Below are 19,280 nucleotides of genomic sequence, written 5' to 3'. Positions count from 1 at the left end.
CATGTTTGTTATTCCTTTAATTTTATTCGTCAGCCTGTTTGAATTTACAGACAATAACAAAGACTTTCTTAATGTCACCTCAGTTGAGTTAAACTTGCTTAACTTTTAAATGTCAAATTTAAAAAAACTTACATTTGGTGTGGTCTTTGTTCTTATCCATATAATATAAGAAATATAAAAATAATATAGTGTCAACCAGAAATTCCATTTCCTAACCCTTCCATTGCTTGTTTTGTCTGTCCAACAGTGCATGATGTTTCTGTACTGCTCTGACAGCATGTGCCATATTTGACTTGTCTATCCTGCACGTCCTACATGTTGTACTGACGCTAGCATGTTTTCAGTATACGAGAAAATGAATGAGTGTGTGTGTATATATATATATATATATATATATGTATATATATATGTATATATATATATATATATATATATATGTATATGTGCTCATCACATTCCAAATATACATATAGTGAAACTAGAGCTACAGATCTCGGGAATATATCCCACTGATGCGTTATCCCAGGTTGTAGTTTTCACGCTTGGCAGATGCACCTTTAGTACATTTTTACCATGTACAATCTTTTGACAATTTAAAAAGAACATTTTATGAGTAGCCTAACATCAGTAAGGCTTTTTGTATTGTTAGTTATCTATCTATCTATCTATCTATTTTTATGAATTTTCTGTTACTGATGTTCAGTTTCAGGTATCGACCTGTTTGTACTAATGAATGCAGCGGTGATTCACCTGGCCTTTCACTGTTTTTTAAGAGGAAGTTTGTTCTGTGAGACCAAGACGCCTTTCAAGCATGTCATCCCTCTCTTTCTTTGGCTGGAAGACAAAATTATTCAAAAGGCAAGAGAAAGAGAGGAAAACAAATTAAACTTGGGAGATCGAGCTTCCCTCTTGGCTGCTTTTTAGTTCCTTGAAAACAATTATTCCAGTGAGAAAGGACTACAATTACGCTCTGCAGTAATGATCCCTGGTGCAGAAAGTAAGCACGCGTTATGAATAGTCAAGTAGGAATTTATTAGTGTGTTAACTGATTATCAACTGCTCTACTGGCAAGCATGATATCCCTCCCAGGATCAGCTTAGAGGAAACACGTTGCTCCCTCTTTCTACATCCTCTCTCGTCAGTGGCCAATTCACGTTTGCATTCAAGGGGATGATTTCACAATACTCACTCACCACTAATCCGTCAGTGTCACTAGTCATTTCCTTCAAGGTCTTACTTTGAAATTAAATTTTCAGCAACAGGTGGTGTCCTCTGACTATCTCCAGGAGTCTAGAAATCCTCATACTAACCCGTCCCCCAGGACCAGTAGCCAAAACTGGGCCACCCCAGGCCTCAGCTGGGTGGCAAACAAAGAGTGTCTGCAGGGGGGACCTCAACTGTTCCCAGCCAGCGACAGTGTGTGTGGTCACTGCTCCGGCGCAGACAAGGACGCAGAGGAAATTAAGCAACCTGAGGAGGTCAGGTTTCTCAATGTAGCCATTTCATATTGTTTATCTTGATTTCTCTTGATATAGGGAAACTCATTTTTATTGGCACCTCCACTGTAGCTAGTCCTCAAGTGTTGGTGCAGGTTTCCACTTATTCCCGATTTGTTATTGTATATTATGTACCAAAGTATGGTCTGAATGTTTCTGTCTTTCCTTTTGCTAATGTACTGCGAGTAATTTCAAAGTTAAATATAAAGCTGCACTGGTGTATCTTGCAGGCAACACAGTAAAAGCTTCCACTCGTTTCTTATCAGGACGCTACAGGCCAGCTGTCTGAGAGCGATGCCTTACCACGGCGGTTTCTCCCTCAGAGAGGTGAAACCCGAGAGGGCAGGACATTTCAGCATCACAGAGCTCTTAATGCTGGGTCCGGTCTCCAAGGAGACCCTGTCCACAACATAAAGGTCTCCTCCATCACAGGGCATCTGAAATCTTCTTCGGTGACAGAGAAGACCCCTCCTCAGGAATCATTCATCTCCCAAGTGCCATTAAGAGTAACTGCATACTGAATCTTTCATAAATGTCAAATTATTTCTGGGGGGTCGCACTAGACACTGCAGGAAAGCCTGTTCATTGAGGCAAATTGTTGCTAATTTTACTTTTATTTTGCTCCAGTCAGATCTCAGCTGCATATAAATTCTAGCTTTTTATTTGTAATGAAACAATTTCCTCTCAGTTGCAGATCAAAGTGTCTGGCCAGAGGGGTAGTCTGGGAATCAGCATTGCCGGTGGGAAGGGCTCTCTGCCTTACAAAGACCATGATGAGGTGAGTGCTGGTGCAGAGGAGCCGGCATTACTCAATCTCTTGCAACATACTTGTTCGTTTGAACGAGGATAATGAAAAGCAGCGGTCTTGATCCTCTGATGGTCTCCTTGGTTTTTCTTGATTAAACTCCTACAAGTGCACGTTCATCTTCAAGAAAATGTAGCATAAATATACATATATATATATATATATATATATATATATATATATATATATATATATATATATATATATATATATATATACATACAATATGATGTATATGTATATAATATATATTCATTCCCTTTCAGGGCATTTTTATTTCCAGAGTAACAAAAGGGGGGCCATCAGAAAAGGCAGGGATCCATGTTGGAGACAGATTGCTGGAGGTAGGAGGGGAATCATTTTTCTGATGTTTGTCATCTCTTTTCATGATTTCTTATTCACTGGCTGTAAAATCTATAAAGCCGACGTGTGAAATATTGTTGTCTGATTGGAAATCTCATACATACACTTTATATTGGCTGTTGGAATATCATTGTAAAGCTCGACTTCTTCCTGCTGTTGTTCCTTTTATGACCAATTGGGGGCATCATAAGACCAGCAAGACACCCGAGGCTCAGAGATAGAAAATAGCAAATAAAAATTGAAAATCAATCTCTAGACTCACACATTGATAGGTTAAAATTGATTAGTGCCTGTAGTGGCAATAGATAGATATTCCATTATCAGAGACCCTATGCTATGTGTATGTGTTTGTGACTCAATTCCTCACATCTGACTCGTGCCCTTACTAACGTGTCCATGTTCAATCCAGGTCAACGGCCTCGACATGCAGGGAGCGACCCACCACGAGGCGGTCAGTGCCCTCAGGAATGCCGGGAGCTGTATCAAGATGAAGGTACTCCGAGAGAGGCTGCTACCTCGAGAGGTGTGTGACCTGCGTGAGCTTCAGGATCCTCAGGATGTGACTGGACTGCAGCTCTGCAGCAAACAGCCCAAGACGGAGAGCGCGGAGGACTGTTTGTCCAAGAAGATTGAGGCGGTTGTCTGCAACGGCAACAGCATTGTGGGTGGTTTAAGCAAGTCGCAGCACAATCAGAATACACTTTCACCATTGTTTTTACAATGTGCCTCAAGCCATTTGTGGATTATGCCTTCAAAAAAAACATATACTTTCCCTCATTCTTAAACTCTTCCTTCGTGTCTTTCTGTTGTTGCAGTCTGATCTGGAGAGTGACCTGAATAGGACCTCATCTAAACTTGAGGCGGAGGCGTTAATGAAAAATGATTTGCTTCAAGTTGGCAAGCACACAATGACAGTAAGCAGGTTTCTCATCCCTTAAAAGGATAAAGCGCCCATTATATTATCTCACAATGAATCACCTCATTTTAGCCTTTTTCCAAATTCTAATAATTATATCACATAATTTTTTTCTGAGATTTCACATCACTACTGCTTATACATATCAAATGATGACCTGCTTATTTTCCTTTTCCAATCCTGTTGCCTTCTCTGGCAATCATCTGACAGATCCCGCGGATCATCCTCACTCATCCCTCTACCTCAGATGAAGATGTGGAGCTCCTGACACAGAGCCCCGGCAGGGATATGCTACACGACTTTGACATTCCTAACAGACGCGCACACACTGACTGTTTTGACAGCGCTTTCTATCCACCCTGACTACAGTGGAGATTCATGAAGGACACAGACTGTTATTACCCAGATATTTTGTTTTTTTTTTTAGATACTGACGCATTTTCAGTGATGACACTGTGGAGGATTAATTGAAAGCTTACTGTTGGAATGTGTTTTTTACTGTCAAGCTTTTTGTCTATCAGATTCAACTGCTGCTAATAGTATTTGGTGATATTAAAGTCATTTGCAAGAATGGGGCAACTTAACGACTTTATTTTTACTACTAAAACCTACAGAGTTTTGCCTGTGTAACTACACTGAACAGTAAAGCGTGAGCAGACCGTTCTCTAATGTCCAAATGAAATAGGCTACATGACATAACGTCACATACAGTCAATTAAACAATGAATTCTGCTGGCTACCTCTACTTCACATCACTGTACTGTAAGCCATGGCTGTGCTGGTAAATAGCGTCTCTGCCTATGACAATGTGAGGCCCTTGAACTTTTTATAGTCCGTACTGAGATAAAATGCCACATGGCTGAAGTGAGTGCACCGCAGGGAGTCCGAGTCCTGCAGAGTTCAGAGACAGACGGAACTCTGCTTCGCGTCTTTCACACCTGCTGTATTTACACTCATGAGATTATGCACTGTGCAGAAATGTTTCTTAAAAAAAAGAAGAAGAAGAAAAAAAAACACTGGAAGAATTTATAATCTTGCATCCAAAGCCTAGAATGTACAAAGTATAGATGTTAATACCTGCCTTGTATTATTTCACAGCTTTTATATTCTCAAAAGAGTTAACTGTTCAGTGTTCACTTCCTGAATAAAGTGCAAATATATTATTCCAAGGGGCTTTATTTTTCTTTGAGTGACAGGACAGACAAATCCATATTGATGTTGCACACTGGCTATGTGCAGAGGATGAACACAATGACATTCACTCCTGCATGGTATACTGCAATTCAGTACAAAAGAGTCCTGCAAAAACACTAACTTGAATGAACAGTGTGTCAGAAAGGTGTCAGTGTAACAGGTATTTGAGGTTGTAATTTCCTCTGGGGACACAACTTGTTGAAAAGCACATCTTGTGTGCGAGATTCAATTCAGAGTCAATTACTGGCAGGTCAGGCTCCTATCGTGAGGTATGAGTCTGTCTCAAGAGGTGTTCATGTGAAGTCAGTGGGAGTACCACCTGAGGAGCATGAGCATAAATTTGGATGACTCAATCCACTGTAGTGATTTTAAGTCTTGCAAATAATGTCATAAAAGTTTTGTCAGAAAGGTTGCTTCATGGTTGAGACTGACAAAATCTACCTTAAATCGACTTTGTTACAGCATTGACAATTTAAATGTCTGGAAAAAGTGTGGAAAAACTTTGCTGGCTAACAAACTATAATTGAATGAGCGCTGGAAACAACCATTTTAGGGTGGGGGGGTGTAATGACACATGTCTTTTATTTTATCTTTTTATTTTATAAAGCACTTCTTCACTGTGATGCATCCAATGTCTTGAATTTAAATGTCAAAGAAAACTAAATAATTTATATGTTGTGATGAAAACATCTAAGAGTTGCTTTTGGAAGGAAAGAGCAAAGAGGGGAAAGAGTCAAGTCCTCCCCAAGAAAATAAAAAATCCTTTAACCATCTGTTCAAACTGCCAACTTCTCATCAACTCTCACCAGCCAATGGAGGTGGAACTAAGTTTTAATCTTTTAATGAAGGAAAATGCTGGGTCAACTCAGATCTGCATTATCCTCTTGGCAGATTTGATTGTGATAGAAAACAGATTAGTTTACTAAACACATGCAGAATTGGTAGGTAGCTATTGTTAGCGCAGCAATACTACTGGCAAATGTGAGGGGTAAGGGATTAATATTTTAGTGTGCCTGTGCCATTACATACAGTTGACATGGAGTTTTTCTAATGTTGTAAACGATTACCTCAATCAACTAAAGAGTGCCACAGGAATGAGTCCTAAAACCTAGGCTAGGCTAATGATAGCCATTACCATATCTGACAGAGTGAAATAAGGTTTCATTTTCACCCTCACTGGCACCAGCAAATATCAGGCTTCTGCTCTCACTACTAAGCATGAATCATTCAGCATTTCATCTTTCATACTCTTAGGTTAGCAGCAGGTGTTTTTTTTTTAAATTGAGACTCAAGCTGCAGTTAGCTGTAGCTTATTATTAAATATCATCTTTGCTGGTTATGTTCAAACTAGTAAAATTCTATTCTTCATCTACTACTGCGTTCATACTTTTATTCTTACAGTATATGTTAAATAAGATACACATGGATGATTGGCTACCAGGAACATAAATGTTTTTTCTCAGGGTATTGTCAAACAGGACCCTTTCAAAAACACTTCAGCCTGTCAATTAAATGGAAACTTCTGTTCATTTACAGGACTCGAGTAACTACAGTTCAAACTGTGTGTGGACACCTTATTTGAGACTGAAGGGAGCTCTCTGCAGAACTTGCACCTCACATTGTTAATATTGGTAAGTAAAATTTATTTATAAGTAAAGTAAGAAAGTAAATGTTTCTCTGTATTGTATTGTGTTGTGCCCAAAATGGCCATCTTTGCTTGTAGAGGGTGGATAACTGACCCGACCCGACCCGACCCAACTACAAGCATTTCATGTTCTTCATAGGAAAGGAACTTCACAATATTTTCTTCCAAACCGTAAACCCTAAAGGGCACCGTGTTTCTTGTTCATTGAAAGAAAATCTAGATCTAACCAGTTTTGTTCTCTGTGGCAGGTGTTTCTTTTAATATTTGACAAATATCTCGTTAAGTCGTGATAAATGCTGCACATTTGGACACATTATAATTAAGACTAGATTCATCAAAACAGTAGAGGGCCGACATTAGAGATGCATCTCTGCTGGTGTTCACTCATGGACTAACACAAGACTAAATTGAATGTTCCAGTATCAGAATTTCCTCGAGGCTAAAAGCTAATAATAAGTGTCAAATGTTAAATGCCAGAAAGCAGAGAAAATAAATGACTTTAATCTGGGGAAACAGGATTATATGACAACCATTTAGTGCTTTAGGGTTATAATTTAAGACTTGTTGCTATCAAGATGCTTAAGATTTGTTGCCCAAAAGCATTTACATATTAACATTTCGGGCACTTGTCAGGTGCTTTTTTATCCTGAACCACTCAGAATGAATTCAAAATTACAATATTCCTTACAGTATGCAACAGCAGATGTGAAATTAAGGGGAACATGCGCTTGTGTTGTCTTACTGTGATTGTCCCTGTGTGCGACTGCCACAGACGGACGGGGGGAGGGAGTCAGGGGGTGGAAATAGACAAGAACAGCTGTGACAGGAATGAAGAAAGTAGTGTACTTAAAGGATTAACATCCACTCCAGAGGTCTGCTTTCACTCACTGATAAAGCAACAGACAAGTCAATGCAGTGGCAAACGCGCAAATAAATGAATTTGTTACAAGCTGCCTGATAACTAATTACTGGGAACATGCTGAGATGATTTGGCCACATCAGTCTGCGGGCTGGCAAGGGTTTAGATCATCCGCAGGCTAAATGAACATCTTATGTTATTTATATCAAAAAATGTGCTGCATTGAAAAACACATAATCTATACTGTCTGAAAATTAGAATCTTTTCAAATATCTGCATTTTTTTATCCTGCCACGACACCTACATTGAGCTTTCAACATTCGAACAGTTACCTCTATTCATTTAACTTACTTACTACAGCTTCACCATAAAATACCAAAAAAAAGAAAAAACATTCATGAATATTTAAGATCATAATGAGTTAATTGTCACATCTGTAACCCTGGTGGAGAAAGACACAGATACTGTAGATCAAATTATTTTATTCTCCACTGCTCTTATTTTCCTTATTTCAGTGTCCGATCAATACAATCATCCACACCTCTCATTTTTGATCTGAGCTCGGTCAGACAAGAAAATTGGTTATGTATTCTGCATCATGCAACCATGTCATATTATGGTTGTATATATATATATATATATGAAGAACTCATGCTGGGGAGTAATTCACAATTGAAGTCATCCTTTGAGATATAAGATGTGAGAGATTATTTCAGAAAAAATTAAATGGAACAATTGAGCCTTTTTTTTTTCCCACCCGGGGACACAGAGCTGTGTTGCTTGTAGCTCCCAGTGTGAACATTGTTACTGGTGCCCAGCAGGCTGACTGCTGTCTGCAAGCTATTTGTGGCTATTATGTGTCTATAAAAGGAAATCTGCAGGGTGATACACACACCAAGAGTAATACTCTTTGAACTTCGGGAGACAGTGCTGAAGAGGGGGCATCTTGCTTTCCGTATCTGCCCTGATCAACATTTATCCTGAGAGAAGTTTTCCGAAGCCTGGACACATGCGACACGTCTGGATGGAGAGGCATTTGAAGCAGAAATGGACATTTTGAATAAGAGTCTGGGAAAGGTAAGAAGGTTTGGAAAAAGTAATTTTTCTTTTGAAAACATGTACCAAATGAAAAAGCTCTTGCTGGGTATTTGTTGAAAGGCTTAAGTAATATCACTGACCTGCATTCACTTTTCTATATGGTTTTATGTTCTGTTTTGAAATGAGGATTTAACTCAAAGCTAAATCCTGCCAGAAAATGAAACCAGTTAAAGAATTTGGTTTTAATCCATCAACACTATTAACCCCCCCATTGTGCCCTCTACAACCCGCTGCCACCTTCCAGGCTTACACACATAAACACATAGACACAGTCTGTGCAGCAACCTGATACTTATCCTGTTATTTCCTGTCACACTCGGATGAATAATGGCTACCAAAACTGCTCTCAGACGAATTTAAATGCACAGAAACAAACTACAGGTTATGAGAATTAATGTAAATGCATATTATTGTTAACAATTCATGAAAATTGCATGTAAATAAGTAAATGTTCACTTTTATGATATTTTTTTCCCCTTTTTACCACTGCACTGTAAGGTCATTTAGATAACCATCATGATCCATTATACATATGTTAATCACAGAAATTGTTGCCTTGAAAGTATGTGAGTAATTCTGAGATGTTAAACAACACACTAACAGTTAACCATAAGTGTGCTGCTATTGAAAATCATCATGCATTTTTTTTTTGTTGTTTTTGTCTTGCATTGAGACTTGTCTTCATAAGGTTTGTTTATAATCTGGAGAGATAACCCAATGTGCTCAGTAGCAGCTGGCACTGGGCTATATTTGCCTGCCTTATCAACTCTGGAGGGAGGGGCTGTGTGTTTGTCTGTAATTAAACTCTTTACTAAGTGACACACCCAACCGTTTATGCTTTTACTGGGACACAACGTGAACTGCTCGTATATAGATTTTAACATCTGTGGAGCACAGCTTTACAGCAGTTATTGTGCTTTATTTCTGCACAGCTATGTGCTTCATCTCAAGACACTGAACTGAATAATTAATGTAAAACTTTTACAAAGTATACAGTTCTACTTAAAGCTGGATTTAGTCTTTTTTTTAATACAATGCAGCATTAATGAATACAAGGAGCTAAATTTGAATAATAATGACGCTTATTACAACCTTTATCACAAGGAACAGCATCCTTTGCATTCATTCAGTAGCATGTTTCCTTAAAGTATATTTGTCTGGTTGGTCAGTGTTTATGAGTGTCCGTTTTAAAGGGCCCCCACACAGGGTGGTCTGCTTCAGGAAATGATTTAGTGCTGCTTGTATTCGGTGTTTGGGACAGGTCTGACATGCCACAAGAAATAACTGAGTGAGAGCACGCAGACCGCGAGGCGATATGTAGCACAGTGAACCAGTGGTGGTTGGAAATGTGATCTGTGAGGACGGCATGACCTCGGCAACACTCGATGCGATTTAACATTCAAGAGGGCTCCAATGGGCAAGTAGGAAATGCTCTTCTCTAACCTTTCACAGTATAAACTTACTCTGCTATGACTACAGCGGACAGGCAAACAGGGAGGTTACATAAGAACATAAATACATAAACAAGTTTATAAGCCGGCACGTGATTATTTTTAGCCAAGGCATTTGTTATGTTTCTTTATTTATAGCTGAGTACAGATGCTCTGGTACCTTTTGATATCTTGGCCCTTTAAAGTAAAAGTGAACCTTCTCACGGCTCAGAAAGTGGGTGTCATGTCACAACAAACATGGGTGGCATGTATTTAAGGAAAGTGATGGAAGGAGTACTCACATTCTTTACTATGAAAGATGCATTTCTTCTAAAGTAATACCGCAATTAAAAAAGAAAAAAAAAATCCCTTACAATGACAGGCCCTGCATTCAAAATGTGAAATAAAAACTATTCTATTATCAACTATTCTATTCTATTAACTGTTTTAACTATTCTATTACCTATTTTGTATTACCTGTATCTCATATTTTATAAACTCATTATATTAACCAGTAACTGTAGTGGTGAGGTAAATGTAGTGGAAAATGTACTTAGTTTCATTCCACCAGTGTCTTAGAAACTAATTATTGCTGCATGAGTCATTTATATATTTACCTGTTTCTGGCCACAGAAATCTTAAGTCTAAAAACCCTGATGAATGTATAATATGATTGAATTCAGAAAGTACACGTTCACTTTGAATAAATGTGATCTTCTTGGTACAAAACAACAACATTATGGTCCTGGAGAGAGGTAACATCTGGAGCTAACTTTGACATTCAAAGCAAATAGTTTTGTTTTGACAGCGGATAAGACTTTTCCCTTGTGCTTAATTTTGAATGTCAGTATCCAGACATTTCTTTCTCCCTCCTTGTAATTCTTCCTCTGTGCTTCTCTAGTTTGTAATAGCTGGTAGAACACATGGGCCCGTTTAGGTCAGAGGCTTTTCTTTGCTATGAACGGCCTATCTCTATGTTCTCTATGTTCATGTTTATTGCCCTCTGAACTGATTTGAGATGCCTGTCCTATACACCAAGAATGAGAAGAACTACAGCCTTGCTTTATAGAATTTAAAATTGAGGTATTGCATCACTAACATGGATGTGCTGCTTTTTTTTCTCTTTACTTTTATGACCTGTGAGCCAGCCCCTCACTAGAATAGGTGCGCTTTATTTATTGTTCTACATTTCATTACACATTCATGAATCATTCTGTCAGATCTGGGACTACATCTGAACTTGTAGGTTAAATATGTCAAAAACACACAAATGTAATGCGTGCACTTCATTAACTCAGTGGTTTTACCTTTATACAGTATGTGACGTGTTATAATGACCCAGCACCCCAAAATATAAGAACACACAGCATTGTAAAGTAGCAGTGGTGTTCCACTTGTTGAGTTGCCATGCTTTTGAGCACACAGCAGATATAATCGGCCTCCCACATTCAAAATTGTAATGTGCTTAGTGCTAGTGCTTAGTATGGACTGCCACATTCTGGTTTTCATCGAGTGCAGTCAAACCGTTCTTGTAAACCTGCATGTGATTATTTTACATGATGTATAATGTAAGAAATTATGTAAAAAAAAAAAGAAAAAAGAAAGTCTGAAATCATTTTAGCAAGAGCCACAATATGTCATTCAAATAATGAATACAACTTTTATGTTTTAAAATGAAGTTCTAGGAGAAACCTGATTTGTAAACATTGTGGTAATCTTTTTGTTTTGCAGCCGCTTCTCATCCCCTTCCTGTATTTAACCTGCCACATGTTTAATAAGATCTGAGCTGGCTGCTTGAACTTTTGTCGGCAGTGAAACTGAGATGAAAGGTGGATCACAACTTAATAATATGCTAATTCTTCAACTGTGTCTACATCAACGTGCAGAGATTTTGTGTGATCTATTTTTAATAGAGTCTCAAGTATCTGCTACAATAACCTCCACTGATTAGTGAGGGAAATTTCAATGCCCTAACCCTCCAGTTTGCAGTTTGCAGATGACCTGACAACACCGTGTAGATGAAAAGTGTGATTAGTAAGCAGCGAAAGTGCTTTTGATGAGTGTGTGCTTTGATTGCTGCAGTAGAAATAAATAGGAAATGTTTCCACACAACCAGAATGTAAAAAAAAAGCCATTGAACCCAAACTGTGACACTATCTTAACAAATTGAAGCCTTTGCATTGCATGTATCTCATTTAACATATAGTGTGGCTCCGCTCACTTCTCCATGCTTATTGACATGCATTCTTTTTGCAATTTAATGTAAGCCTTGTATTTGGAAAGATATAGTTTTTTTTTAATGACTTCCTTCAAGATCATAATCACACAGAAATGTACTGTCTTACATATATGAAGGTGAAGCATTTACCCACCACAATTTGTGAATCTGCCTCCCCATACATTTACAGCATGGGTGGCCCCAGTGAGAATCGACCCATTATTGCTGATAGCGTGAAATGCTGTGATGGAGTCACCAGGTTAAACAGGCTCAGGAAAAAGCTGAGAGGATGCTCTAAGGTCACCTCTGCAAACAGTAACAAGGTTGGACCTGCTTCCCAGGGGTTGTTTTATGATGTCAACACTGATGTGGAGAAGTTTGACATAAGTCCTTTTTCTGCTGTTTCATCTTTTAGTAGTCATGCAAAAAAATGACATCCTGAGGCCAAGGGCTAGTCATCAGTTTTGGGTGTCAAGTGTTGCTGTATAGGTTAATGGATGCTTTAAAAACATTATTCTCCTATAGCAATGCCTTTCATGTATGTTACATGCCAGTGGAGCTTTCACTGTATTGTAATCACTCTGAAATTGATGTAAATATATCATAAACCAGCCATGAAGCAAGACGCCACTCTATAAAGGTGGAACCAGATGCAAACAGTGGGATAGGTGCGGTGTTTGATGACATTTTTGGGAAATGTGCATTTAACTTTTTTGGCGAGAGCATCTATCACACTGTATCTATCACATTTTCATGCACAAACAGTCTTTACTGAATCCATGGCGCTGCTGGGGCCAGTTTGTTACCCAAACCTGTGTCCACTGCACTGCTGGTCCAGCCAGTATTTGATACAGACGCAGGAGTGAGAGAGAGGAGTGGCTACTGCTGTCCTCTTGCTGTAATGTAATCTATTATGTGAGAAAATCATCTTGACCAATCATGATCGACAGCACTGCCACCAGCTCTGCAAGAGTACCTGTCACTTGCATTTAGTGTCACCTCAGGGGCTGTGCTGAAATTTAATTCCAATGAACTTGCTCCTGAATCAGGCAGATGGAAGTGGAAACAAAAATAAGTCACACGTTGTTATCCCTGACCCTGCAGTGGGAAAGGTCTTTGGATTTCAAAGCTGTCAAAGTTTCAGTCTGCAGAGCCTTTGTTCAAAACAAAGGAGCATCTTTGTCTTACTTACACAGAGTTTCAGTTACATAACTTAAGCGCTTGTTCACGAAAACTAACAGCGCAGCACATGTAAAAGACGTCAGGTGCCTGCAGCACACGCAGACCTGAGCTGATTTAATTGCAGCTCATTACTCCTCACTGAGTGAGGGTGTGTCAAGGCTTTGAGCTGCAGGGTGCTAAACTGCCTAATCTGCGAATGTGTGTGACGATGGATCATCAGTGTCGGGTTATAGTTACATAACCCTGAGTAGCAGAGAGAAATCAAATATTCTGAATATGAAATTCAGTGTTATTCAGATGTGAGAAGAAGACATTTTGAGAGTGACTGAAACAGAGATTATATGGAGAGCCCCACAGCTAGTGTTTTAACAGTCCTATTATATTTGACTCATCATTTACTATAAGTAATCTCCAGACACACTTGTTTTTACCAAGTGTCAGTAAAGTGTCAGTTTACCTTGAAGGGAAATGACTGGGAAATTGTTACGAAGCGCTTGTAACATTTGGACATATTGTTTCTCTTCTCTGTTTTACAGGTTTCAATAGGAGTGCCATCTAAGCCTTCTTTTTTCACATTTGTGCCAGTGGTGCACAAACTACCATTTCAAAGCATTATTAGTGAAGAGGAGACATCTGCAGCTCTCACAGGAACACCAAATAAGGTACAGCGGCAGCACACACCCTGAAGATTGAAAAGCGATTTCACTGCCAACTGGTTTTCATTGTTTGTAACATGATTACTGCTTTTTATAACAGGGCGTCTATCAAAATGCATGTGCTGACTTTATACTGTACATGTTGTTTACAGTAGGTAACTGACCTTTCTCTGTATTGCCATCTTGTAATGTCTCTGTGGGCTCGTAGTTTTATGTTGCGTTCCATTTGAACTGGGAGATTGGAATTTTTCTGACTCAGAAAGTTGGAACAACCAAACCAACCCCTGACCTCAAAATCCAATATGGCTGCTCTCGGAAGCTTTACGTTTGTTGATAGGCAAAGGCGCTGTTTATTAGCATTTCTGTCTTATTTGTGTCACACACAATACTGTCCAACCTTTATCTGTGGACATGTTGCTACAGTGTGTACTGCGTAATGAGTTGTTGTCAACTACAATTACTGACAATTATAACAACATGAAAGCAACAACAATTAACAAGCTTCTGACATGTTGCACTGGAACGTGGTCAACTCGAGTGTGATGTCATTCCTGAGGTCAATGGAATGCAGCATTACCTGACGTCGCTCTCTGGTTGAACTGGTTCCACTTTGTAACGCTTCATATTTCGGTTGAATGTTGAATGTTGACTCATCAGTATTGAAAATGAGCCGACTCTGCCCGTCTGACCACTCGCTAATCAAAATCTCAACCAGTGTATTCCCAAAATGTTGAAGATGAGCAGTTGAAATGCAGCCACACTGTCCCAGTTTAAGAGTGATGATGGCCTCAATATGAACGCTTTCCTTTTATATTTGATGTGACAGCTATGCCCTTCTGTTGCACACTCTCCATTTATTCTTAAAATGACATTCATAATTTTTTATCACACTTATGAACCTTGACTTATAATATTTTTTTTTTTACCATAGAGTACTTCTCCAAAAATCTCACTTTGAACAGTATTTATTCGAAAACCTCCAGCAGTGGAAACAAAATAACTTGAAAGTTGCATGTGAGTGTTTCTTAATAAGGACTTTAAGGGAAACATAGTGAGGCTACTCTGGATTGTAACTTCTTTTGAACAGACAGTGAAACTAAAATTGTCCATGAGTCAGAAAATCTAATTCTGCAATTTTCCAGCCTTTTCAAATGACTCTAGTTTCCACTGATTAATCATGTCAGTGGCCTGAAGATTAAAGGACACACCTTAGCTACTGGGGAAAAATCAATCTCTCTCTTACCTTCAGCATTTTAGCAATTACATCCTTGACTTCCTTGACTTCAGTCGGTGAAACAGCAATCAGTGTGACTCATCCTCAGGGAGAAATAAGAAAGATTCACAAGCTGTAATTATTTTGTATTTCACAATGTGCATCTGTAAACATTAAAACTGGAGAGAAGCTGTCGATACAAAATAAGAAATATAAATGTACTCTCAAACAGATTTCTCAAGCGTTCCACTGTTGTTGAAATGAACATCATTGATTGTTAAAAATTCCATGTCATTATCCATTTATATATCCTACGAGCAAGTCTGTTCCCGTGCTGTCAGTGATACCAGACACTTAATCATCAGTCATTCTGATTTCTCAGTTCACAAAATAAAACCCACAAAAACACACACAGAATTGATATTTCTTTACAATACATGTTTTTTTTTCTGTCGTCAGATACTTTTTATTTTTTATTTTCTTTTAACTTTAGCCAAACTTTGTGTAGGAACTATTTTTGATGCACACAAATTACAAATGTTCAAGTAATAGTTATTGACAGCAACCATCCCAGAGGCGGATCTGTCCCAGCAGTGGTGTCAATTGCTGAAGGGATTAATGTGCTGTTGGAACCAGCATGAACATCACAGCAGCACCACCACAGCTCTGGGTGCTTTGGGATAGCTAACTGCGTCTGCTGCCTGAAGTCAGCTCCCTGGCTGCCTGTGTGAGACTTCAAAGGTCTACTCACAGGAGTGCGCCCCCCCCCCCCCCCCCCCCCCCCCCCCATTATTACCTAAAGAAGTAGCTACCCTTCACATTATATGCTGACAACATGAAACTACACAGCTACACTCAGATCAACCCTGTGTTTTAGCATACATAGGATGTATTACCTTTTCATGCATGCACAATATTGGATTGTGTGTTGTGTGTGTTTGAATACACTTTGTGTTCAATTCCCTCTGCCATGTATTAATTTGAACTCCATTTCCACTTCATTAGTTGTTTGTCCGTCTTTGGTTTAGTTTCAAAAACCAAATCTGGCCTTGCTGGTTTATCATTAGCAGTAGTGGAACCAGAGCCTTTAAAAGCAGCGATACCATAATGTAAAAAAATACGAATAAAAGTCCTGCATTCAAGATTTTACTCAAGTATTAGTAGAGTAGTACTCATTTTGCATTTGGTTCCTTTTAGAGGGTTATATTATCAAGTTATCAGTTATTCTGTTTGATTTTAATTATTGATACAAGAACATGTAAATACCTTTCAAATCTTGCAGCCAGTTGAGATGGACCCAATCTACTTAACCTGATCTACATCAATGCATCATATTTTACATGATAATATGGAAAACACATAAACAATATGTCCCTCTGAAATGTATCGAGTATAAATACAAAGCATCTTAAAGTGAAATTACTCACATATTGGTGCTTGTACTTCCCGTACAGTAAATGTTAAACCTAGTTACTTTACAGCACTGACAAGTTGTGCTAAAAAAATTATGGCAAAAAAAAAAAAAAAAAAAAAAAAGTTTTAAAAAATGCTTGTTTGTACCAAGAGTTGGAAGAGACCACTGATAGTCTTGTGTTTGAATGCTACAGTTAGCACTGGCAGTTGATTAGCATAGCTTCAGCACAATGACTGTAAGCAAGAGATATAACATAATTGGTGAGCGGCTGGTTCATGGATTTTATCACCCTCAGTCATTGTGCTAGGCTAAACATGGAGATAGAGCAAGGAGATGGTTATCTTAGCTTAGCATAAAGACTGGGAACAGGCAGAAACAGCTAATCTGGCTCTGTCCAATGGTATTGATATCCATCTGCTAGCACCTATATGGCTCACTGATTAATAAACCAAGCTAGCTTTTTCTCCCTGCTTGCAGTAAGCTATGCTAATTGCCTGCTGGCTCTAGCTAGCTTTGCTTACAGTATACTATAATCAAAAAAGCACATAGGTTGTCTTATAATTGTTGTTTGGTTTATTATTTATAAATAATATTTGGTTTGACAGTAATCCAAAATAGTTCAGCGGTTTGCAGCTTAGAGTAGTCTAAATGACATTGTGTATCTGCACATAACAGATAAGTAATACTCCCTGAGGCAAGAGCTTCTATATGGAGATGCCAATGGGCAGAATGTAAAGGATTACCTGTGAGACAGTTTATCCTCATTAATCCACCACTGTGATTTGGAGCAGCCTGCACTTCACAAAATGTCCTTTTCAAAAGAAAGAAATTGCATACATGTCCCTCTGCAGTAGCTATATCAGTAAAGTAACCTCAAGTCATCATTATCAAATTGCATCCCGAGGCCACCAAGGATTTGAAATATGAGTTACCACACAATGCTCAGAGCTTCCCAGCCTAATTATCTTTCTGTAAATTAGAGGGTTTTATATTCCTACTCAACCCACTGTGCACTACATATATTTTCTTTCTGAAATACCCAGTGCAACTGCTCTGAGACATTTTGTTTCTGCCAGGAGGTGGCACAAAATTTAAATATTTAAATATGACCAGAATTAATTAAGCAAATGTCTTCGTCTTAATTTGTGAGGCAATTTGCCTAAAACCATAATCACAAAGAGTGTGATAAAATTAAGTAGAAACATTTGATTTGTGCTGTAATGCCTATAGTTTATTACCCTTGCATGACCTTAGTATGTGTCACAGACTGACTCAGGGAATATGATAAGGAAAGAGTCCATGCAAAAGGTTATAGTAAAAAACAATTTATTACAACTATGGAGAGTGAAAATTAGCGAGATTAGTGAAAGCAGCACATGGATGAGTGATGTGGTGTGGAGGTGTTGTATGTGCAGAGGCAAAAGCTTGATAGCAATTGGATATCAGCAGTTGGAAGAGAGCGTATAAGCACAAGGCTCAGGTGAACAACATCAGCTGATAACCCTCACATGTCGACCTACTGCCTGCTGAGGTTGGAAAGGACAACCTCAAAGACAGTGTGAGGGGCGTCACAGCATGCATAAAGTGAGTTTTTTATGGGAACAGATGTGGGCTGGCAGCGCTAATGACTGGAGTTCTAAATGCAACTGCCTTTGACACATGGTGTGTGAAGATATTATTGATGTAAGCTGCCATGTATGTCAAATAAAGTCTCAGGAATAAAAGTAATTCTGGCAGCCTATGATTATTGCTTATCTACAGCAAAGCAAAACAGCATCACTGACAGAATTATCTAATTGATTTAGAAAACTGAAAGCTGTCATTATATGATGGTGTCATATGTATTTTTAGGATCATAATTATCAGAACTGGGGGAGATCATGCCAGTAATGATGTATGTCATTAGCAGTTACCATTTTTAGCTCCACTTAAATGTCACACATATTATCCTAGAATATTCCTTTAACCCGAGTTCGTGCAATACAATAAACCGCAATCAAATTTCCCATAGAATTACGTTTTTTAAACGAATAGAATGAATTTCCATTTGTGTAAATAACAGAAATTCCATGCAGCCACACTTTTGAAATAGGTTTTCTGGTGGTTATTTATCTGGGGGGCATCGCCAATAAAGTCTGTTGGGCACAAAATGCAGTGAAGGTTACAAAAAAAAAAGCAACTTCGATTATAAGTAACAAATGTTCCTTAGTCTGTTGAGGACATTTTTATTTGTTTAGCTGGACAGCTGTTTACACACAACAGTAATGTGAGATGAAACCGTACAGTATGTGCGTGTCTCTGGATGCTCTGTCCTCTAGGTTGTAGCACCTAGTATCATAGAGAAAGTTGTGGTTTTTGACTGTAATCCCTTTGGGTTTAGTGCTGAAATGCTCAAGTTTTCACTCACATCTGAATCATTTAGTGGATATGGGACCAATAGTAGCCAATGTATTGCTCAGTTGGGAAAGCCGCTATTAGTAAAAGACAATACAACATGAGTAAATACAAGTGAGGCTGATATAAAGGTCACTGTTTTAAGTCAGTTTCCGACAATCAACCTCTTATGATCATGAGAAAAATGACTGTTGTGTTTGAGATTCAAAGATTACAACAGTGTGAGTGGTGAACGCTTTCAGGTAGTGTGGGGCCTGTGAACACAACCCTGGGATGACTCCTCCCCCAGTCAACCTCCTCATCAGGGCCAGGTTATAAAGGGCACCTGCTGGCTTCTTTCAGTCTCTTGCTGGTTCCTGTCAATTGTGGCTGGTAGCGCTGGCTGTTGTGGTGCCGC

The 19,280-nt window shown here is 38.7% G+C and overlaps 2 protein-coding genes across 4 annotated transcripts in view; both read left to right on the top strand.

The window, feature by feature from the left end:
• Positions 1-1,010: 1,010 nt before the first annotated feature.
• Positions 1,011-4,735, top strand: LOC130181673 (protein scribble homolog). The gene is made up of 8 exons (XM_056396039.1): positions 1,011-1,022; positions 1,257-1,478; positions 1,763-2,002; positions 2,185-2,274; positions 2,568-2,645; positions 3,074-3,325; positions 3,480-3,578; positions 3,791-4,735. Exons 1-8 carry the CDS (start codon positions 1,011-1,013, stop codon positions 3,941-3,943), a joined length of 1,146 nt encoding a protein of 381 aa, XP_056252014.1. The 3' UTR covers positions 3,944-4,735.
• A 1,486-nt stretch (positions 4,736-6,221) lies between these two features.
• The window catches only part of mlip (muscular LMNA-interacting protein), a 30,843-nt gene continuing 17,784 nt past the window's right edge, over positions 6,222-19,280 (top strand). For 2 of the 3 annotated variants that reach the window (XM_056396224.1, XM_056396223.1), the window contains exons 1-2: positions 9,650-9,797; positions 13,743-13,868. In XM_056396224.1, the coding sequence (XP_056252199.1) occupies positions 9,762-9,797; positions 13,743-13,868 (162 nt within the window). In that variant the 5' untranslated portion in view covers positions 9,650-9,761. Of the gene's footprint in view, positions 6,406-8,148; positions 8,356-9,649; positions 9,798-13,742; positions 13,869-19,280 lie in introns of those variants that run through there. The other variant, XM_056396225.1, reaches the window with a different exon arrangement.

This window comes from Seriola aureovittata, chromosome 14 (genome assembly GCF_021018895.1).
Source record: "Seriola aureovittata isolate HTS-2021-v1 ecotype China chromosome 14, ASM2101889v1, whole genome shotgun sequence".
NCBI lineage: Eukaryota > Metazoa > Chordata > Actinopteri > Carangiformes > Carangidae > Seriola > Seriola aureovittata.
Note: the sequence above shows the minus strand (reverse complement) of the source record. Positions and strands in the feature narration are given on the sequence as shown.

Coding starts and splice junctions, on each gene's coding strand:
- LOC130181673 (XM_056396039.1), top strand. Junction 3,326..3,479: donor TCTGCAACGGCAACAGCATT/GTGGGTGGTTTA, acceptor CTGTTGTTGCAG/TCTGATCTGGAGAGTGACCT. Junction 3,579..3,790: donor TTGGCAAGCACACAATGACA/GTAAGCAGGTTT, acceptor ATCATCTGACAG/ATCCCGCGGATCATCCTCAC.